We start from the raw sequence: 23201 nt of genomic DNA on the forward strand, positions 1-23201 counted from the left end.
CATCTGAACCTTTCTGATATGTTTATATGGTTTTATATAAATCCTCCTGTTGGAATCTGAACCTCCGACTCTGTCACAAGTTTCTTCATCTGACAGGTTTCCTCCTGGGCTGGCCTGTATTTATCTGCATTGATATTTTTGTAAATTGTAGCCCCAAAGCATGATGCTGCCATTACCATGTTGATTTCTGAACTCTCCCTGAGTTAAAACATTAGTTTTGTTGTTTTTAAATTAATATGAACTTGTTTTCTTTGCATTATTTGAGGTCTGAAAGCTCTGCAGCTTTTTCATTATTTTGACCATTTCTAATTTCTTGCAAATAGATAAAAATTTTGTTGTCAGTAGTTCATAGAATAAAAGAACAATGTTAATTTTACTCAAACATAAACCTATAAACCGTAAAATCAGAGAAACTGATCATTTTAAGTGGTCTCTTAATTTTTTCCTGGGCCGTATTGTCCCAATAAAATTTAATGAAGCTTGTTGTAACATGACAACTTGTGAATTATATGAATGCCCTTTCAAGACACTTTTTATTTAAAAGTTATTAAAATGAAAAGCCTTTTCTTTGAGGTGTGTGTGATCACCGTGTCAGTCCTCAGCTGACTCTGCACGCTTAGCCTGTTTTCAAGCCAACTACTACACATCACTCTGAATAGTACTTATTCCCATGATCCTTACTCTCTGCAGCAGATTAGTCTGATTAGACCAAGCCCTTAAATGGCCGCTTAACCCAATTTGTTGAGGCTGTAGGGGGTCAAATATATTCGTGGCAACATGATATAGAGATGCTTTAAAAGCTTCTGCACCGTTTTGGTTGAATTTGTTTTGGTCTTTGTAATTTTATAAGTGCCTATACTTATGAGTTACTTATGTTATTGTCATTATGTTTTCTTTACCTTTCAGGCGTCTCTCAGGCCAGATGCAGCTTTGACTAGTCCCAATTCTGTGACTACGTCGGGGAAATCCACTGCTCCGTTTTACTCCTTCAATGCAGCCAATCCCAGAAGACGTTCTCTGCAAGACGCTCCACTCATCGGTTAGTCATAACGACTTCAAAGAAACCTCTGAAATGTCTCTTAGAAAAATATAAAGCAGATTTTAGAATAATATTTAAAGTTTCCGAGGCAGCGTAGGTTTTAATGTATACAATCGTGAAGTCTGAAGCTTTTAAAATGTTTCTTATTTATTCCACTACTGGTCTAGACAAGTGTTTATCAACACACTGCGCTCAGGGACGCATGTACAGTAAATCTCAGTGCCCTGGTTTACAAGCAGGCAGCTGTGTAAAGCTGTAAAAAGCACTGCTACCTTTTATAGCTGCAGTGATTGATAAATTAGTGTTGAGGCTTATCAAACATACAGAGAAAAATCTTAAGAAAATTACAAAGTAAAGCTAAAAATAGGCCCTTAAAATTGTCTATTTGCTAATTTCCAGAATAATGAGAAAGATTAGTTTTAAAATGTTTAAAAACTTAATTTTCTGAATGTTATGTGCGTGTTGTTAGCTTAGTTTAAGCTCTACCCACATTTTTCTATTGGGCAGAGATCAGAACATGTAAATAAATCAATCATCAATCATCCCTGCTCCACGTTACTGTTGTGTCTAAAGTGTCTTTTGTTTTTTCTTGTTACAGTCATAATGCATCCGTAACAAGTTTTGTTTTTGAGTTGTTTTTTTACTTCTTTTCCTTTTTGCTTTTAAATGAAACTCTGCGCTTTCATCTTTTCACAGATCCACTACAAACAAAAAAGGTTCGCAAGGTCCCTCCTGGCCTGCCTTCATCTGTGAGTGGAAGATCATCTACCTCTCATATAAATAGATTTCACAGTGAGCCTACCTGAGCAAACACACACACTTCTTTTACTGCTCTCCCTTTCCATGCATGTACACAAAGAGCCGACTTGACATCCGCTCTACACTTTTGTCTTGTTTGTTCGCTTTGTTTGACTGTGACACTTCAGGGATGTTTGTTGTTTGCATTCTTGTTGTTTAATCTTAACATGCAAAGGTCTCTGTTGGAAACACCCTTTTCTGTATTTATTTAGCTTTTTTTGTGCAAGCTTACATGCATCATTGTGTGTGCGGGGGTGGGCGTGTGTATGTGTGTGTGTGTGTGGACCTCAGGCTGATTGATTTTCAGTGCTGACCTGTCACAGGCTAGCTTCCTCACAGCCTCTCCTGGGAGAAGGAGAGGCTGTCAGCGCGGATCCCCAGCTCTGCTCTTTTGATGTTTAATTAGTCATTACGTGGCTGAACAGGAGGACAGACAGAGATTAATAGCACAGAATATCTGAAATTTCTATTGGTAATGATCCCGGTGGAGCAGAAACCATTAAGATGCAGAGAAGTGTGGAGCTCAGCTTGTATTCGCTTAGACAGGGGGTGTTGGAGTTCATTAATATGCATAAATCAGTAAGTCAGCTGTTCATTGTTAAAACCCCGGTGGTTTCGTGAAGAATTTTATTAAACGTTTTCTTAAATTTTCTAGAACTTGCAGAGGAGAATGAGATTATTTTTTCCATATTTAATAAGAAGCAAGTGCTTCTCCAAAATCCTCTTTTTTCATCTCCTTAAACAATGACAGGCTTTCTTTTCCTTTCTGATTTGTAATTTTTGTATTTTTTGGGATGAGGGAGTCTGAGATTGGATTTGCCTTTCAGAGCTCTGATAATCGTCACTTCTTCTACCGCTGTTCGTCTGAAATTAAATATGGAACAGGGCACCGAGCATAAAGGGGTGGCTTGTGTTTTGTTTCTGGATTTGTGTTTGAAAAGAAGTTTGTCGGAGCATGTGGGAGCGTCCCGGTCCCCGGCAGAGGCAGGAACGTGAGCTGCCTCCTTCTTAACTAAGTGATATATTTGAGGCCTTGTCAGGCGGAGGGAGGGAGGTAAAGAATGGCTGCCTCACGGGTTACATCTCTTTGTTGTGTAAATGGACGCCGGGCTTTTATTTGTCAGTACTTAACACATGGGCGCAGGTGCGGTTCTGTGACTCATAAGAGTACAATCAAGCAGCACAATGCTGGATGGGGAGAAACAGTGACAGAGCATGGGATAAAATACAGCTCCTTCTTGTCACTCCGCACCGCTCTGAAGATAAAGCCAGGAGCTTGGAGGAATAATCCCAGTTAGTCTTTGATCCCATTTGAAAGAATAAAGATTTCACTGTTGAATAACCTGCTATAGACGCCTTATAGGCTGCCGACAGAGAAAGCAAAACTTCAATCTGTTTTCTGTAGATGGCAGAAGTGGGAAGCGTCTAAGCCGGAGGTTTTCTGGTTGCGATTTTGCTGTTGCCGTCACTGGAAGCAAAGGTGAGGCGTTTGAGTGCAAGATGTATGCGGAGGGTTGGTTTATCAGCCGTAATCTGTGTTTGTACTGCCGGCAGCGATACGCAGAGCAGCGAAGGTGATGTTGAAGAAGTGTGGAGGGGAAGGCGCACCTGGAGCCTGATCTGCTGTGCCAGAGGCAGCTGTGTGAGGAGCCTGCAGCGTACCTGTAAAGCATGAATGCAGCTGCTGAAAGCTTCTGCTGGTGTAAGCAAACTCAAGGGCCCCAGCAGAGACCTGAATAGCTGGGGTGATTTAAAAAAAAAAAAAAAAAGAAGATCAACACAGTGCTTCCTATCATTATGTCTGCTGCTGGGAATTTTCCTATTTATTTATTTCATCCTCAAATCCCCCCACAACCCTTCTTTTTTTTTATCCGGTTTGTATTCTTGCTCCCCAAATCTAAAAATAATTTTCAGAGTTTAAATCAGATGAGCATTTGCAAGTTGCAAGCCGAGGCTTGATGTGTGTTTGTGCGTCAGGGGTGTGTGTGTGTGTGTGTGTGTGTGTGTGCGTGTGTGTGTGTGTGTACACTCCATGATGAAGCTGAATCAAAATATTTACAGGAGCACATCCTCTGTGCATTTAGTTTTTGACACTGCAGCTCACCAGGATGTGAAGACTATCTAGACAGGCCAGCTGGTGATTGCAAACAGTTAAATGTTTATGGGTTTTTTTCATCATATATACAGGCAGTCTCCTCTTCAAGCTGCACACATACTTTCCTCTGTGGTCTGATGTTGCTTGAAAACTTTGGATGTAGCGGTGGCTTTAATTCTGAGATCAATTTGTTTATGTGAAAAAGCTTTACAAAGCACAAATCCTTCCGTTTTTATTACACTAGATTACTCAGCTATAATTGGCTCCCTGAAATTGTTGGGCTGCGTAAACTGAGCACCAGGAGCGAAGGACAGCTTGCTGCTGTTGGACAGATGAGAGGCTGCGCTGAAGGATGCTGACGGGCAGCTGCGTGGGCACCTGTCTTGACAGGACTGTCTTGAAGGAGGAGGAGGAGGAGAGAAAGCGTTTTGTAGCTCGTGGGGGGAAAGTTGCATCTTGTAGGATATTTATGGGAATCTGCAAGGGCACGATCTGTATGTGTGTATTCGTCTATGTGTCAGCTTGTTTGTGTAAACAGTGTATTTTTTTTTTCTCCCCCTTGTCAGAGGCGTAGCGTTTTGATGTGACACTTCCTCCCTGGCTTTGGTGACGCTATAGCTCCGGGATAAGAAAAAGAAAGTGGTGGGTTGAGATTCCTCTGCCCTCGGGGAGTTTTGCAAGCGAGAACCCACAGTGTGGATGACAAAAAAGATTGACATTTGCTTTTGACAGATCACTCAGACACCCTTGTTTCTCAGAGATTTGTACTGTGTGAGCTGTAAGAAAGGAAGTGTGCTCAAGGCTCTGAATCTTAAGACCTAGAAATGTTCCTCGCAGTGCTGTCTTCTGCATGACATTCAAATCGTTTGCCTGTCTTTCCATCAGTTTGTCTTTAACAGCTGAAAAACACGAGATAACAACAACACACGGCAGAAGAAACTTGATTTATCTGCTTTTGAAAGAAAGGGAGGATGTTTTTTTGGTTTCTGGTTTGAAGTACAGCAGGGTGGGACTGTAAAAGGACAGCTTGGTGTCAAATTAGATGCAATTTAACTGTAAAGCCACACACACGGCCTAAATAAAAAGAACTGGTCTGTTTTCAGAAACATTGATTTGACTGGGAAACCGAGAAAAGATCAACGTTATTGCATATTTACCACATGTTATTTCACTAACAATCATAACTAGTTCTAGAAAAACAATGAGGACCTTTGCAGGTACTTAATGATAAAAATACGTTCAGGATATTAAATGAAACATTAGCATAATAATAATAATACTAATACAAGGAATATTAATAAAAGATTTAAGATAAAATCAGGAATCTTCTTTTTTATGCTCACTTTATTTTCCTGAATGATTTAAGTTTTTCAGAAAAGTTAGATCAATTAATCTGAAACCTTTGATTTATTTTGTAACATGTTGAGCTCTCATGCTTTATATTAAGCCTTAACATTATTAATCATTTTTTGATTAATTGTTTTATCTAAACAATTAATTATCTCCAGGAAAATGTTTATTTTACTTGCATTTGTTTTTACAATAAACTTGTACTGCATTCCACAGCATACATCAACTTATACTTAACAATAACATTTAATATAAACATATTATTGTATTTATCCAGTCGATGAGACTCAGCTGGATAAAATCAGCCTCAGTTACGATTGAGATGCTAAAGGAAAAAAAATCTGTTCCTATTTTACTCTTAATTTAAAATGTAGTCATGAAAACTGCGATTTGTATTCATCACCTGTAGGTAATATTTTTAAGTGTGCATGGTTTAAATTAGATTTCTTTAGATATACATAATTAAATGTAATTTCAACTGGAAGAAGGTAAATTAGTTTTGTTTGCAGATCAACACACTCAGGAACAAAGTTAAAATTCAAATTGAAACATGCATCTAAACTTTAAGCGCTTAAAATAAAATCAATCACAGATTCACATTTTTCTTATTTGTTTTAGAGAATCGTTTAAGTCCTTTGAGGAAACGAGGTGTAGACGTGCATCTTAAATTTTGGGAGTCTGATCTCGTTTAAATATATCACTTTCAATAGTTTTATTAAGTTTAATTCAAATATTTGTTGTTATTTATGTCCTTTTTGTTGCAGATTTGTAGACACTGTCTGTGGCTCTTTGTCGACATTCCTTGAATTTTATTCATATTTGCAGAATTATTATATTGTAATGATCCTTAGAAGGATTTTTATGGTCATTATAACATTACCAGCAGCTAAATCTGAACAATCTACACAACAGACTGAGGTGGTTTTTATGAGTCAAGACTCGCAACACAACGTAAAAGCAAAAGACGTCCACCCACATTCTCAGATTTTACATCTGGCCCTATTGGATACTAAAATATTTTTATTTGAGAACTTTAGTGCTGGAGTTAGATTATGTAGCGTTCATTAATATGGGAACAAGATTAAGCAAGCAGCGCTCTGCAAGTTAAAGTCAGGAATTCAAAATGATTTCATGTATGAATGCCAATCTTATCATCTTCTTCTGCCACCTGCCTTCTTAGCTTGGAAATGTTTGAAAAGGGTTTTGGATGAGTTGTTTAAAGTGATCTGCAGAACTAAAACACACTGTAAATGATAACTTTTTCAACCCTACCACCAGTTAGAGGTCAAACTTGTGGTCATTTGATTAAAAACTTTCATCATCACTGATGGGCTGATGCATGATGCATAAAAGAAGTGCAACACAACCCCCCCCCCCACAAAGCCTGACACTCAGGTTGAACTTTGTGCTACTTTCAACTTTGTTGAACTAGAAACCATTATGAATCAGGAGCTGATGTGTTACATCTCACTGCACCCTCTCCTCACTGTTTGTGCATGACAGGTAGTTAGTTTATCTCCTAGATATTACATTTTGCTGCATTTCTGCTGCAGGAGATGAAAAGTTTCCTTCATACATCTAACAGGGGGCAGTATTTTAGTCTGTGACCCGACCCCAGATAGTATTCTCCCTGGAGATGCCCTCGTCAGATGGCTGATTAGATAGACACACTTGGTTTGACGTGGTGATGCTAAACAGTCGCAGCCACCTCTGGGACCTCTGGGCCTCGCGTTTATCTTTGTTTGGGTTGTTGAAATTTACCACATGCATTAGAGGCTTGAGATAATAGAGCAGGCAAACAAGCCAGAGACCGGGCCTCTTTCATCTGCGAGGAGAGCAAGGAGTTAAAAGGACAGAGAATGAAAATAATGCACACATTAAAGTCATTACGCGCATTCACCGCTGTTGTAAATTATTCATGTTGGCCTTGCGTGAGTCTGCAGCATTAATGCAAATCCTGATTTCAGATTGCTGGCAGAAACGGGAACACAGCCTGTCAGCAATCACCGAGGTAGAGTGTTTGTTATTTAGAGACTGTCTGAGTCTTGCTGCTGCAACTCAGTAAATACATGGCGATGCAGCAGGAAGCTCAGAGTCACTGGTTGTGTCAAAAGGTACATAATTCACAGATGGTGAGCAATAAATCAGTGTTATTAGAAATACATATGCCATTCAGTCCTGTCTTTTTTTGCCTTACTTCCTACAGTTGAGTTCAAACATTGGCATCCATCATGTGTGTGTAGTGGTTTCATACTGGTCAGATTGGGTGGGCCCAGTCCCAGCTACAATGGGGTGAGGGAATGGGAACACCCAGGACAAGTGGCTGGTTTATCACAGAGCTGCTTCCAAAAAGTTAGAGGCTGTTTTGAAAAATTGCTTTTCTTCGTGGAGTTTGTCCTACAGACTAGTTTCCATTAACCTGGTTGGATTTAATGAAGCAGGTTGTAAAGTGCTGACAGCCAGTTTTCTGACACTTAAGGTGCATTCACCGTTTAGTCCCCTTCAACTGAAATCTAGTCCGTTTGCACAAGTAAGTAAGTAAAGTTTATTTAAAAAGCGCTATTCACAGACAGAAAATCACAAAGCATTGTACAAAAGAAAAATCAAGAGATAAAAGCCTGTGAAAATAAAAATGTGTTTAGTTGCTTTTTAAAAACCTCTACAGAATCAGCAAAACGGAGCTGCAAGGGCAAAATGTTCTACCGAGTGAAAGTTCTGGTCCCCTTTACTTTTCAACCATGTACATGGAACAACCAAGAGATTTAAAAATTGAGAACGAAGGCCAAGAGCAGCAGAATATTTGGTTAAAAGCTGACTAAGATAATCAGGAGCCCGGTCATTTAAAGCTCTGTACGTCAATAAGAGTACTTTACAAAGTCCGGTTTGTTTGGGGAGGTGTGAATGCGCAATCAAACTCTGATGCGAAGCAAAAATGTGAACTCTGGTCCACCTAAAAATCAGTGTTCGGTTGAAGTGAACTATGGTGTGGTTCAAATGCCAAGTGGACTGGAGGCCGCTCCAAAAACAGGAAGTGGACTAAAGCGCTAATAAACGCTACTGGGAGAAATTGCTCGTGGTCTTTTGGACGCCACTCCATTTTGGTTTACATTTGTTGAATAAAGGAGTTGTGCTCATGTCTTCTTCTGAGATTTTCATGTCATTTACTTCAGTGGTTCTTAGTGCAGCGCCACCACAGGCGAGGAGGGGAACAGGTTGCTCAAAGCGTTTGGTTCGCCTGACAGCGCAGTGTGAAAGCGAATCGCAGGAACTCACAATGTAACAAATGTTGCAATTTTGGTCCCCAATCGAACCAAGTCTACCAGACTATCGGTGTTCATTCTGGACATTAGAAGCGGTAGAGAAAGAAAACCAAGTATCGGTCTGCCGTATAAATGTTTAAGCTGCAGCTGCACTTAAACATTTCAGCTTTGTAAACCAGAGCATCATCATGATATTTAGGGATAATATGAGCAGAAGATATAAGCTCCGTTTCTTGAATCAACTGGTGAAGGATAGTAATAAAATGCCTTTGAGACCCTTATTTTTTACCATTTATACCTCACACTGTTAAAAGCTCATCTGTTGTTAGTTTACAGTCTGACACCGCCTGTCAATTACACAGGACAACATTGTAAAAATGTCAGTGAAAATTTACTTCAAAGTATTTCTGCATGTGCGGTAAGTACAGTATGCAGCAGCGCCTAGGCTGCCAAGTCTACAGATCCGTAGATATCATGAATAAGCTTGTGGTCACGCTGTCTCCATCTGTGCTGGAGACGTAAAAGCCATATTTTTGTTCGATAGAAAGCTGTAATTGATTCAGCACAAAAGAAAGGAGAGCTTGTTTGCCCAGATAAAATCATACTCATTTTCAAACGGTGATGTTGTGCAGTTTTTAGGTGTTTGTTTGAATCAGTTTGACGTTTCTCTGCTCAGCCTTGTCATATCTGTCTCCCCTGTGATGCAGAAGCTTCCCTAGTCCTGCCAGAACAAAACAATCTCCCCCTTATCATCTGAAATCAGATTAGTCTAATCTTTCAGAGACTTACAACGTCTCTTTCTCCCCGCTGAAGCGTATCTTCTCCCTGTCTTTTACATGATCAGCTCCCATATCCTTCTGAATTACAGTTTTAGACATTTTCCAAAATGCTGAAAAAGGTCATGTAGCTTAAACAAGATCTTTGTCAGGAAATGAAATCTGTTTTTTGGGTTTTACAAGTTATGTTTTAGAGTTTTTTCTAGTTTTATTAAGTAGTAGTCAAAATTAATTAGGTAGTTAATGAATTTAATCTAAAAGTATTTTATAGATCTTAACAGAATCCCACCTGAAATTATTTGTTTTAATTTGTATGCAGTTTTAGATGTTTGCATACATTTACTGCAGAAAAGCCCTGATTGGTGAATCAGTATGAGCTGCCATACTTTGCTAGTTATAACTGTTTTAAACAGCAAGATGCACAGTTAAAAAAGAGCAAGCAATATGGAAAACCAATATAAAACTCTTGATTCCAATGTTTGAAACAACGTTAGTTTTTTGAATCTCCACTTTGGAAACTGTTTTTTTATTTTATTTCTGTAATTCTTTGTTTTTTAGTTTTGCTCACCAAAAATGGCTTTACCATGTGGATAGGAGATAACACCATTAAGCTTCAAAAGGATTTTTAGTTGTTTATTTAATTTATTTACAGTTTAAAATGAACATGCCACATGTTGACGTAATTGACTTTAATGAAAATGAATAGTTTGAAGAAAAACATCTTGTAAAGTGTACGGTTTCTCTCAAAAGTCACTACACCATGAACGAATAACATTAATCAACCATTCATATAAATACGTCTTTAAATGCAGAACAGACAATGTGTGTGTATAAAAAAACAAAAATGGAAGGTAATGTGCCAAAATAATCAAAAATTGAGCAAAAATAAATAAATAGTGAATAATAAATAAATCCATTTACCCAGGGATGAAAAAGTATTTGCATCTTTATAGATTTCCTCGGTTTTTGCTTTTCTGTAGTGAAATGACAGTTGATTTTGTTATTCAAATAAAACTCTAAAAATGTGGTTAATTAGTTGATTCATCTTTTTAATAATGACAGAAATAATATTTTCATATAACGGCAATTTTAAAAATTTTTTTCCCGTAATAAACATTTACTCAGAAACCTGTAAGTATGTAAATATGTATTTCATACAACTGTGTAGTTTTTTTTTTATTTTTATTGATATATACATATATATATATCTGTTTTTCTTAAACCTGTTAGAACTTGGTATAAACATAATATTAGTTGAATCGTTTCTCATTTGGTTGAACAGGTTTAACATTAGAAATCTCCCTTCATGCGTCTCATCTTTCCTGTTTTCCTACCAAAAGTCTGAAATCTGTTAAAGTCATTCAGAATGTTGCAGTCAGGGGGTTTGGATGGGCGAGGGTCTGAATCCTGAAACTGCTCTCTGAGTCGACCTTCCCTAAGTAGAACCAGATCTTCTTACCGGAAACAATCTTCCTGCCTGATGACATCACCGCTAAATCCATTCATGAGATCGAAGTGAGCTCAGATCGCGGATTTGTCTTCAACCCTCCAAGCAAATCTCCTGAAAAGCACCTTGTAGTGTTTGACATGAACAGGTGCAGAGAGTTGAACCTGCGTCTCTTTTAAACACTTCCCACTAGAACAAAGCTTTGGATTGTGTGGTATGCTTGTTGCAGCTGAATTAAATTGAGGTTGTTTTGTTGTAAATCGTCTGGTTGTGTTGTGATCTTATTTCCTACGTTATTGCCTTTCTGTTCCTGCTTTCCCCCCCCTTGTGCAGCTCTGCGCTCTGTGTCTGGACTTGCTTTAGACCCCTTCAAACGTTTCCATCGTGAGCAATTTTTCCTTGAAGGATCAACTTGAAACGGAGCCAAATATAAAACGGCAAAAACATGTAGAGCCAGTGTTTTGGATGAGTTTAAAAGAGATTCTGAGAAGAAAGGGGGATAAATAATAACAGTGCTAAAAGGAAAAGCATAATAAGGGCCTAGTTGTGTTAGGGAAGTGGAGGCTTTCATCTTTCTATGACTGTAATGTTCTCAATGAGTCTACAGGCCTGGGTTTAGTCCAGCAGGCTTCAAGTGGCGCACATGAAAGGCTCCAGGCAGACTGGGCTCTCACTGGAATATGGTATCCATCCTCTCTTTTCTTCTCCTCTCTTCTGCTCCCCTCCACCTTATAAAGGTAATAGGGAGCTGTGTGACAGTAAACCATGGTAAAATGGCTGTCAGTGTTTCGTCTCCCCCCCCAGCGTCCTCCCCACCGCGCTCCCCCGTCTGAGGCCCCCAGCGTTTAGGAAGCGGAGCATTATTTTCCTGTTCGACGTCACAAGCCAAACCCCTCTGCAGCTGTTGCATGCTTTAAAACTCTCTTTGCAGCCACTTCAGCAAAAGGTTCCTATCAAATAACACCACAGCGCTCATATTCAACATACCAAACTGAAAAGACTCAACTTTCCTTTTGTTTTCCTCTCCGTTTCCAAGGGTTTTGAAGGGTTTTTCCCTTTCTTACATGTGTAGGTTTCACTTTCTCCCTCTAATAACTCCTAATTGGGAACTGATCCATGTGTGGGAGCAGGTAAAAATCGGTTTCCAGGTTGTTGTCTCCTTACAAATAATTTGCTCCGCTGCCTGCAGACTCATTTCATCATCACAAAAACAAAAAGATTAGACACTCGGGATTAAAACGTTGGGATGAGAACAGGCTCTCTGTGCTTATTTAAGCATTCATTTGATTGCCACACATATTAATGAAATCCTGCTTAGAAAGCCATTATTTTAGTTCCAGTTTGTCAGGGGTTACCCTGCAGAAAAGCTGGATTTTTTTTTTCTCTGCATTTTTTTATGCCTGGAATTAAACGTTTTCTTTCTTTCCCTCTCTAAATCCGCTCACACGTTTGTTTTCCGTCCCACCCACTTCCCTTTATCTTCTCTCGACCCACCTCCCCTTCGCTTCCCTTCCCCCCATCCTCTCTTCCTCTTGGCCTCAGCATTTAGAGGCTTAAGCGAGGGATGTACCACGCGAGCCACTCCCTTCTTGCAGCCTCCCCCCCCTTTCCCACAGCGTGCAGTGGTACAATCCTGCTTTGCATAAGTTTCCTCTGAGTGGGTCTTGTGTGGAGGCCAGTACTGAAAGAATTATTAGTCCCTTTTGAAAGGTTTGGATGTATGTGTAGAGAGAAAGCTAGTGCGCTGCTGTTATAACACCGTTATCACCTAAATAGCTGAACCTATAATGTATTGCGCCTACCCAGTCCCTGGAATGGGCAGTAACTCTTTAATGTATTACTACAACGGGAAATCGGTGAGTAGTCTCTTTGGGAATGTGTGTGTATGTGTGTGAGAGACGCAGAAATGAGCTGTGAGAAGTGTGTTTCCTTCTCAGCGTCGGTCTGCCTGCGTTTCTAAGCACGCCTAAGTTTTGTGTTTTAGTCGTTTCAGGTGAAAACACAGGATTCAACGTGTGGATGCTTGTGCACAGGGCTACTCCTGCTGATTTTCCATGACATCAGTTCCACTGTTTCTGTGTAATTGCCATCCAGTGGGTTTGAGTGTGTAAAAAGTGCTTTAAACTTTATGTTGGTCCAATTCGACTTTATAGCTCAGGACACGTTTCTCATGCACAGAACGAAGCGTTTCTTGCAAGTCTTGAATGTATTTTTACTGGCTGGTTCCTTCAGCTCTAAGACCTGGTTGAAATAATAACAAGTGGGAGTCTGGGAATGATTAAGGCAAAGAGGCTGCCTGTTGAGGTTAGACTTTCCTGTTTGCAGATTGAGCTCCAAGCACCAGTGTTGCTGTTATTCCATCTGTTTTTAATCACTTTGGCATTCTGGACGCCACAGGGAGCCTAATGTGATTTCTGAACTTCTCTGTAATCACCACTTTGATTTTTGTTGCTCTGAAAATGCTCTGTGTTGTAAGTGCTTCTTTTTGTGTGTATACATACATGCGTGATGAAGGTGCTTGACAGTGTTTAAGTTCTGTTTGTGCCTGACTTTTTTCTTCTGCTGTTTTCACGGTAAAGCCACTAAAGTAATTTGCTCCACGTTGTATCGGTGAAATCCTAAACTATCGGTCCTGTTATCAGTCGATTACACAAGTAGATTTCCACCTGTCATTTCCTGTGCTTTTAATATTTTACAAAGGCCACGTGTGTTTGAAGGAAGAGAAAAACTTTTTAGAGATTTTTATTCAAAAGGTCGTCTCTCTCTGGATTCAGTTAAATTTTTTCTTAGTGCTTATTAAAGCATTTCCCCTTTTCTTCCCTCTGGAAAAAAATGACTTTGATCTCTTTTTATATTAAGCATTAACAGGCTTGTGTTACAGTTAGTGATGGGGGGGAAATTGATAGCATGTGGACAGAATGGGCAAACTTTCTGATCAAAAGCTTTTGCTAAACAACCTCGAATTTTTTTTTTCTTCCCCCCTCTGATTTTCATGCAAGGAAAAAAAAAGGATGATGCTCATTCTGTAAAACTACTTGATCCACATTAATTTGTTGCAGTGCAAAGTTGCATAGCAGGCTCACCATCTGGAGCACTGAGAGAATTCACAGTGGGCCATTGGCTTGTGAACTGGTGGCACGGCACCAATACAGATGGAGCATTTCGCTGATCTATCTTCCACTGCCTGTTGGCGAAAGAGGAACAAATTGAATCTGGTGCTGCACCGGTTTGTCGACATTTTTCCCCTTGAATACGCTTCTTCTAAAGTGGCGCGCAGTTGGAGTCGATTCTAAAAAAAAAAGGGAATATTATGACAACTTTTTCTGTCAAGTGTTATTTACCTGTTGTTTATGCGGTGCAACAGGTTACATCACTCTTTCTAAAGCTAATCCCGCCTCCTCCTTGGTGTGCTGCTGGACTTAAACATGCACGCTTCACTGCATGTCCAAAACAAAGTCTGCGTGTGCGTGTATGTGTGTGTGTGTGTGTGTGTGTGTGTGTGCGTGTGTGTGCGTGTGTGTGTGTGTGTGTGTGTGTGTGTGTGTCTTGACCCATCATGTCCTGTATGTATGAAACACAGAGGTTGTGTTTACTTTGACTGATCCCATTAATCTGAGTCTTGCCTTTTTTTTTAATTTTATTTTGATATTTTGAGATCCTTGCCTCAATAGATTTTTTAAAAATTAGATTGTTATATTTAAATTTTTTTTTACTGATGTCTTTGGATTTAAGTCTGCAAAATGTTTAAATCACTTATTTGGATTTTGAAGTATTTTTGGGCATTTTTACTGTATACAGCTCTGGTAAAAACTAACTGCTCTGAACCCCTTTGAAAACCTCCTGGTTTCTCCACCAAACATTGATTTCTGAACTCTTCCTGAGTTAAAACATTAGTGTTGTTGTTTCTAAATGAATATGAACTTGTTTTCTTTGTATTATTTGAGGTCTGACAGCACTGCATCTTTTTTGTTATTTTCTGCAAATAAATACTTCATTTTTGCTTGGAGTTTCATTAACATGTTGTCAGAAGTCCATAGAATAAAATAATAATGTTTATTTTACTCAAATGTTTACCTAAAAAGAGTAAAATCAAAGAACTGATCATTTTAAGTGGTTTAATTTTTCTAGAGCTGTACATCTCAGTTATATTAAAACGATTCAACATGTTATGTACTTTTTAATCACTTGCAACACGTCAAGTTAAGCTTAAACTTTACTTTATTTTGAGCGTTTTGTGTTTACCTAAACCTTTCTTAGATATTTCACGTTATTCTTAAAAGTAGACTAAGCTTAGTAGTTTGAAAAGGCAAACTAAGTCTTGTCAGTGTCTAAGATTTGGTGGGACTTGAAAATGGCCCCAAGTGATTTGGTTTGAATCCAACTAATGACATGCTCTTAAATGAAAGAAAAGGAAAACAGGACACGCTGCTAAGAGTTTGTTTGAAGTTCTTCCCTTTGAGCTTTTTGGCCATGAGCCTGTTTTTACCTTACTTTTATCACTTTAGATTCCCCTTCATGTCGTCGTGCTACATCCTTTGTGATGGTTGACAGATTGTGTTTTAACATGTGATGTTGTGATTGGTGTGGCGTGAGCTTCAAAGGCGGGCTGGTTTGCTCTGAGGCATGTGGAGAGGTGTAATATTCACTCAACCGAGGCATTCAGTGTCAACAGGGCACAATACGTGTCTTTACTTTCTTTCTCCAGAAGTTTTTGTCTTGCATTTATCTTGCTTGTGGTTTCTAGTAATGGAACATAAAAAAAAGGTGGGGGGGAAACTCATGTTTTGTGAAAAGTTTTAGAAAGTATCTCGCCTGAATGAATGCTTTGAACTCCGGTGTCACTGTTACGGGTCATTTTATTTAAGCTTTACCGGCTGCTGCTCTAATAGCCGGTGTAAGCCTGTGTTGGTGTGCTGATCCGTGTGAGTGACGGCTTTTAATTAATGGCCTTGTAAAAGGAAACCCAGGCGGGCTCTCTCTTCCATAGGCCGACGGAATGAGGCACCCGGTGTTTGGGATGGTTTATTAATGCTTGGACTGGTTAGCCCGGGGTAAAAAGGACAATTAGCATTATCCACCGCCATATGCTGCCCGTGGAGCGTCTGACACAGGGAAAAGACAAAGCCCTGGCTAACCTGAGATCTCTGTGGACTACGATCAACCTGGGTCACATGTGTAAGCCAGAAGGCCCAGGAGAGCTCCGCCCCTCCCAGAGCACTTTAATTACACATCCAGACAGCAGAACGCCAGAGTCCTGCTCACTCAGCACACACTCACGTTCTGCCTCCACAACACGCCCTCGGCTGGGAATAAGGCTGCAGCTAACGCTGATCATAGTCTATCGATTAATCTGATGATTCATCGATTGATCGGATGAAATGATTAACTGATTAATAATTCAATAGCAACAGGTAACAGGAGATTTTTATTTTTACAGAATTTAAACCAGGTGAAGCAACTTGATGAGCTTCACAAAGTTTCTTTTATGTCTTAACCTTTCCAGACCAAACGTAGTCCAGCCAAATTTACACTACCTTAATTCTGCCACACTATCTGAAAAATTGCAACGGTTTCTGGAGGGAGAAACGTTGTGCTTTCCAGCCAATATCTGGTTATTACGGTAATTTCACCCCGACCGTAGCAAGGAGTAAAATTAATCTGATAAGACGCTCTTTTAATAGACGGTAAATTACAAACATAACTTGCTAGATATTGAAGGTTCCAGTTGTTATAGATAAATGGGTAAATATATTTACTCACAGGACATTTAAAGAACTGCGTACAATTAAAATAAGCAAAAACATCCAGGCGGAGATTTGAAACTTGGGGTAAAATGCCTTTTATAAAGTTTTTTGTTAATTACTGCTCTGTATCATTTTTGAGTCTGTGTACTCCAGGTATCGGTTTATCAATTACTAAATTAGTTGACGATCACTACAATAATTGATTAATAACAATTAATCTGATTAATAGAGTATTTTATTTGAATTTATTTAATTGGGCGGTGCGTCATGTCGGACAAGAACAACGCAGATAAACAACATGTCATCTCTTTCATGTGCTCTAGGAAGCAGTTTTGATGAGTTGTCAACATCAGGGTGCGAAATGAGGCTATTAAACGAGGGATTAAACACGTGGAGTGTGTGTGTGTTTGCGTGTGTGTGTGCAAGCTGGGACTGTGCAGGTGCATGTATCTGGCAGGTCTGGCTCTGATTAGTGCTACATGATGACGAAGGTCATCTAGTTCTGTCTGTGGGAGGAAGAATCCACCCTCACACTCGCTCCCACCATGTGAAGCTGCAGACCACATCACTGGTGTTTGGCCTCCAGTCCCTTTGATCCCCGCCGCCCAGCTTGGCACAAACACGCAGCTGTACGACAGCCTGCCCATTGAGCCTCCCTTTTCCCAACCCCAACACACAGGTACAGATATGAGGAATCCTAAACAGGCCCTTCTTGTAGCACTTATTTGATTTTTGCCTCTGTGGGAATGCTTTAATTTGCCAGGCTTTTAGTCTTTGAGCGTAAGCGGTATCATTATACTTCCATTAGAGACTGAGTTGACCTGAAATGCAAATACTCCTGATAATCCACTCCTCTCTTCATGAGCTTGATTGCTCGCTAGTCATTAAAGTGTGTGACTGTGTGTGTATTTGTTGGCTTCGGGCTGCATCTGCAGGACTTGGTTTTAGTTGCGAGATTAAGCAGTTTTATGTGTGTGTGGTCGTGCATTTCCTTCTGGAAGAAAACATTTAAGAGTGCCTTTCATCTTTTTATTAACACTGTCCTGTAATTTTCTGTCTAAACGCACAAATAGATGCTGGAGTGTTTTACTGTTTGTTTGGCCAGTTGTTGTAAATCTGTGTTGTTTTGACAGGTGTACGCACCGTCTCCAAACTCAGAGGACTTCAACAGAGATTCCCCCTCGTACTCCTCGCCTAAACCTTCCAGCAGTATGTTTGCAAGCACTTTCTTTGGTAAGTTCAAAGCAATGGAGTCTTTTTATTTTATTTTTTTTAATTTTTCCAACCCTAAGCAGCCAGAGGTGTTCTTTTTGATATTCTTTTATAAAGAGAGGACCTGCTGGATCAGGCAAAATTAATTTTGTCAAACAAAAAATCTGGATTTTTATGTGCTTCATTGAAGTCAAGTTTAAAGATTTGAAAGACCTGAACAATAATCTAGACATTATTATTATTTTCTCTCTTTTTAAGCTTTAATGTGACTTTCAGGCGTAAACTCCTTTGTTATCTCAGCTGTTATGTTTCAGTCCCAGAAAGAAAAAAAACAAAACCTACCAGCTTTAAAAGCACTTCTTTATTGAGCCCAAAGTTATGAAGTGGGTCATTATTGTCTCGCTGTGTGAAAACATGTTGCTGCGTTGGATTATAAAGTGAAACCTTGTGCGTTTCTGGTAGACGGTACCCACAGTTCATCTGACCCGTGGAATTCGTCCAGCGGGATCAGTCAGCCCGGCTACGGGGGAATGCTGGCAGGATCTTCATCTCACATGGCCCAGACGGGAAACTACAGCAGCCTGCACTCACATGACCGTTTGGTAAGCAGTCTGCACCAGACCTACCCAGATAAACTGGTCATAAATTAATGTTAATTACTTTTTTTTTGCTTTTGCTAAAAGTGTGTGAATTGTGTTGCTTCTAAATTCTGCCTCCTCCTTGTTTTTCTTTAGCGCTGCTTCCACTCCTGTAGGGGGTGTGTTTGCGTGTGTGTATTAAGTTGTTGTCTGGTTATTATCAGAGAAGACACTATTGACCCGGTTTTTGTCAGTGTTTGATCTGGCCTCGCCTGCCTGCCTGCTTCAGCTGGCAGAGCATCACAGGGAGCCTGCAGATGCTGCCTGCCCTCTCTTTATCTCCATCCCTCCACCCCCATTAACTTTTCCTCCATCACAGCCTGGGAGATGTCAAAGGACAATTACAATTTAGAGAACAAAAAGCTCTGTTTTTGTCCTGATGCACGCACACACATTCATGTTTGAAGACAAACTGCTTCTGCTTATTTATTTATGTGTAATCCCTCAGAATTACCCCGCACATTCAGTCTCTCCGGACATCAACGCCAGTCTTCCTCCCATGTCAAGCTTCCACCGGAGCAACACCAGCACTTCACCGTTCGTCACCGCAGCACACACTTCATCCGTCAACTCCATCGATGGGGTTATGGGTACGTACGGCTCGGCACGTTTTCTCCAAAATGACTAATCCGCTGACCTTCAGTGTAATCAAAGTCCGTTCTGTTGAGGGTGTGAGTCAGTTGAACAGCTTCTGTGTATATCATGACCGATCTGTCGGAGTTTGTACTAACAAGGCGGCACTCTGTGTTCTCCCAGTCGCTGCGAATCGGGGGACGACTAGTGGAAGCTCGCAGACTGGAGATGCACTGGGCAAGGCTCTGGCCTCGGTGAGTTAGAAACCCGCTCTACGATCCAAATAACCCTGAAGCCCCAAATATAGGTTTTATTAAAGCTTTCTCAAACTTCTAAATCACTCTGCTAAATAAAATGTTGTCATGAAAAAGGAAACTGTCAAAGTTGGTCAGGTGTTTCATTAACCAGTTGACAGAAGAAATATCTAAAAACACAGATAAAAAAAAAAAGAACTATTTACTTGAAACAGTTACTAAAACAAAGACAAAAACATCCCATCTTTTGAAACATTACTTTATTTCTTTATTTTGCTCAAGTCGTTATTATAACCAAAGGTGAATTTTGTATGCATTATAACATTCAAGCAACATTTTGGCTTTATAGAGTTCATGATCAAACTAATTCAATGATTCAAGATAAATAAACTTTTGAAATAACATGACAACTTTTACATTAATATAAGATAATAGAGCCAAACAGGAAGGTAGAAATTATTAAGTATTGGACAAAAAAAGCTCAAGTTATGTTGATTCTTCTAAGAAAAAACCATCCAATGCACTGTGACATAAATTAACCTCCCTAATCTGATTGTTGCTGATTTTTAAAATGAAAGCCTCAAGATACAATTCATTTAATATTTTTAATATTGTATAATATGTGATATAAACTTGTTTTTATATTCTTTTTCTTTCTGTGTCATATTTGATACATTAGGCATTAACGGTTATGGAATTATCATAAAAAAGACTTTGTGTGTTTTACAATCAAACTTATTCTAGATAGATAATATCTTTAAAACCCACTGGATCATATACATATGATGTTAAAGATAACTTTAAAGATTTTATACTGCAACATTTGAAGCTTTTTATTTAATTACAATGCAAAAAAAATCAATGTTTTAAAAAACTCTTTGTTGATAATGAGATTAAATATGCAGTTTCTGAATGTAATTTTTTTGTATCAGGCTTTAAAGGGTTAAACCATTTAATTTTAAAATCAGCTGGACTCTTATGTGGGAAGCTCATTTATTGTATTGTAAGTTTTGTTTTAGTCTCCATGTTCCTGCAGGAATCTGTCGTCTCATCATATCGTGAAAGTTGTGTTTTGTCTGCACATGTAGGCTTAAGAAACGTTTCCCAAGAATAAAAGCAGTGGCTGAAGAAAGTATTGTCATCTGTGAGAGATTTTTATCATTTATACTACCCTGTAACATATTTGAATATGTGCAGTCTGTGTCTGGAGCCAGATAAGACTCAAATGTGTGGTTGATCTGAACAAAGTGTCCTAAAATGCTGCTGGTGACGTTGTGTCGACCCAACGTGATCTGTAATATTTTGGTAAAACTAAAACCTGAAGCACAAGCTGTTCCTTCAGGAAGAATATTTCCTAACCTCTGCGACTTCACATAATGAGAGTTCTGGGACGGTAATAACAAATTAAGTCTTTTATATTTGCAGACTCAATTCTATTAGCATGACAAAGCTGGAGTGAAACGGACACGGTTGGGCCCGGGTGGGGGCGGGGGTCCGGATCACGGGGCACATGGGAGTTTATAACTGCTGTGGCTCAACTCCACGCCCCCCCGCCTCTGTGGGGCTTTTGTTCTCCGCCCTTTTAAATTGGCCGTGCTTATTGGCCCCATGCCGCCTGCGGGAGTGTAACTGATGATGAGGCGGGGCTTCATTTATTCCAGTAAAATGAGCCGTGCTTTACTTTCAATGCAGTGAAAAGAAGAGAAAGCCAATATATCGTCTGGTCAGGAGTCACGGTTATAAACGGCTTGATTTTTAGACACTGGGAAGATATTTGGAGAGTTTTATTGGTTTTTGCCTCCTGTGTGTCCAAACAGTGGGAAAATAAAGCATAAGTGATACTGTGAGCAACTCTTCACCTCAACCAGTGATAACTTTAGAGCTGGGATGTCAAACTCATTTTAATTTTCAAAAATCTGAGCGTTCTTAAAGGGCCGGTTGCGCCAGAATATATTGATAAAACCAATTAAGCTGTTAAAATATCAATAAATAGCTGCTCCTTCAATGTTTTGTGATTGTTTTAGTCGGTTTTTTGCATTCAAAATCACAGATTTTATGGTGCCAGTTTAGAAATGTTTGTATGAAATTGTTACGATATTTGCACTGATGTATGATGTTAAATTTGACTTTTTATCACTTGCCGTATCAATTACGGACTATAACTTGACATCAAGTCAGGCTGAGGAACCTCCACCTTGATTCTCTAAGTTGACTGAAAAACCATAAGAACAAGAAGACTGAGGTCTTTCTATCATTCCTGCACAAGTGAAACAGTTGCTTTCAAGTTCGACTAGATCTTAATTCGTTCCAGAAATCTGTTTTCTTTCCTTGCTAATTAGTCAGGATTCAGTGGTGAGACATGTTCCTTTATGGCATAAACATTCTATGATTAAAAGGAAAAAAAAACAGGAATGTGTTTATATTTTAATCTAGTGCTTAGTTAAATAAGTGAAGATCTAATCTCCTCAATCTCCAGTCGAAGCAGAACCCAATGAACTCTGCCTCACCTACCAAACAGAGCAGCACTGAAACAAAAAGATACTCTGAAACCGACATGACTAATAATCGTGGCGTCTCACGGAAAACTTTTGTCCTAGTTGTCCTCTTTATAAGAGCAGCAAAGTTTCAAACAGATGCAAAAATAAACAACAGTTGGATCCTTGTAGATGTTGATGTATGGACCGCAGCACAATCTCTGGCTGCAGACTAAAACATGGCCCTGGAGATTTTCTGTGTTTGGCTTAACGGGGTTTCCAGGTTGGGCGTCTGCACCTCCAGAAACCACAGTGGAATAATAAGCAGAGTGACTCGATCGAACACAACTGTCTTCAGACAAGGGCAAAACAAGCTGAGAATTTGTCTTTATTTGAAAAGCTGCTCAAGAAAAAAAGCAAACAACTCAAGTTATTTGTTCCTTGGTGTTTTTGCCACCAAAATCTGCACTCAACATCACATAAACTGACCTGCTTATGTCTCGCTCTTGCTTCGTCTGCAGCAGGGCTGACTCTCAGCTGTCTTTCTTTGTGTTTCCAGATTTACTCACCTGACCACACTAGCAGTAGCTTCCCGTCCAATCCGTCCACACCTGTGGGTTCCCCCTCACCTCTGACGGCCACAGCAGGAGCTGCTTCAGCCGGGACCGTCGTGAGCGCCGCAGGGACCCCGTCTGCAAGGCCAGGTACAGCTCCAGCCTTCAGATTTTAATCTCTCTCTCACACACACATCTTACCCTCTAAATACCAGCAGTAAGATTAAATAAATGGATTTCATACGAGTATGAAAAAGCTTCTTTACAGCTTCAGGATCTGAGCCAAATGTATCTTTTTTGATGCAAGTCTTTCCAAATCTCTTCCTCTCTAACAAAGCTTGTGCTTTCCTCAAGAACATGCTGTATCAAGTAATTATGTTGCCATATGTTTTTTTTTTATAATCCTAAGTCTTATATATCAGTTAGGATATTAAAATAGGGAAAACCATGTTTTTATTTTAGAAAAAGAAGTCCTAGAAAAAGGACTTTTAGTAAAAAAGTCAATTACTTCTTGTATCCCTGTTTAAACAGTTCATACATTGTGTTTGCGTTTTGCTTTGACCCAATTAAAAGGATTTAATTAATGGGGATCCAGTTTCAACTGCAGAAGAATAATAGCAAGCTCATAAGAAACCTGCTGTTTCCATTCATCAACCATATAAACTTTGAAAACGACCAGGATGAACGGAGATTATTTCTCTGACCTTGAACTACAGCATCCACAATAATGCAGCGCAAACTAAAATCTGTAAGGTGTGTAACTATCTATTAGGAATGGTAAAAGTTTGGTCTGAATGTGTCTCGTTATGCGTCAAAACAAAAGTTATTTTACTAAAAGGAAGGTTTGAAACGAGGCAGTGACATATATGATGGATGAGCTGCTGTAATCTCCCTTTCCTTCATAAAAGCTCAAGTCTTGCTCACGACAGAATGCTCTGTTGCCTGTAGAATTGAATTGAGCGACTTCAGAGCAGCCTGGTATCATTT

The 23201-nt window shown here is 39.5% G+C and overlaps 1 protein-coding gene across 9 annotated transcripts in view; it reads left to right on the forward strand.

Annotated features, from left to right (window-relative positions):
* The window catches only part of tcf12 (transcription factor 12), a 90932-nt gene that overhangs the window by 40638 nt on the left and 27093 nt on the right, over nt 1–23201 (forward strand). For 7 of the 9 annotated variants that reach the window (XM_023332462.1, XM_023332463.1, XM_023332461.1 and 4 more), the window contains 7 exons: nt 907–1039; nt 1736–1788; nt 17643–17742; nt 18184–18323; nt 18808–18949; nt 19116–19186; nt 22220–22364. In XM_023332462.1, coding sequence (XP_023188230.1) covers nt 907–1039; nt 1736–1788; nt 17643–17742; nt 18184–18323; nt 18808–18949; nt 19116–19186; nt 22220–22364 — 784 coding nt within the window. Of the gene's footprint in view, nt 1–906; nt 1040–1735; nt 1789–12413; nt 12622–17642; nt 17743–18183; nt 18324–18807; nt 18950–19115; nt 19187–22219; nt 22365–23201 lie in introns of those variants that run through there. The other 2 variants (XM_023332468.1, XM_023332469.1) reach the window with 1 other exon arrangement.

This window comes from Xiphophorus maculatus, chromosome 4, assembly GCF_002775205.1.
Source record: "Xiphophorus maculatus strain JP 163 A chromosome 4, X_maculatus-5.0-male, whole genome shotgun sequence".
Lineage (NCBI taxonomy): Eukaryota > Metazoa > Chordata > Actinopteri > Cyprinodontiformes > Poeciliidae > Xiphophorus > Xiphophorus maculatus.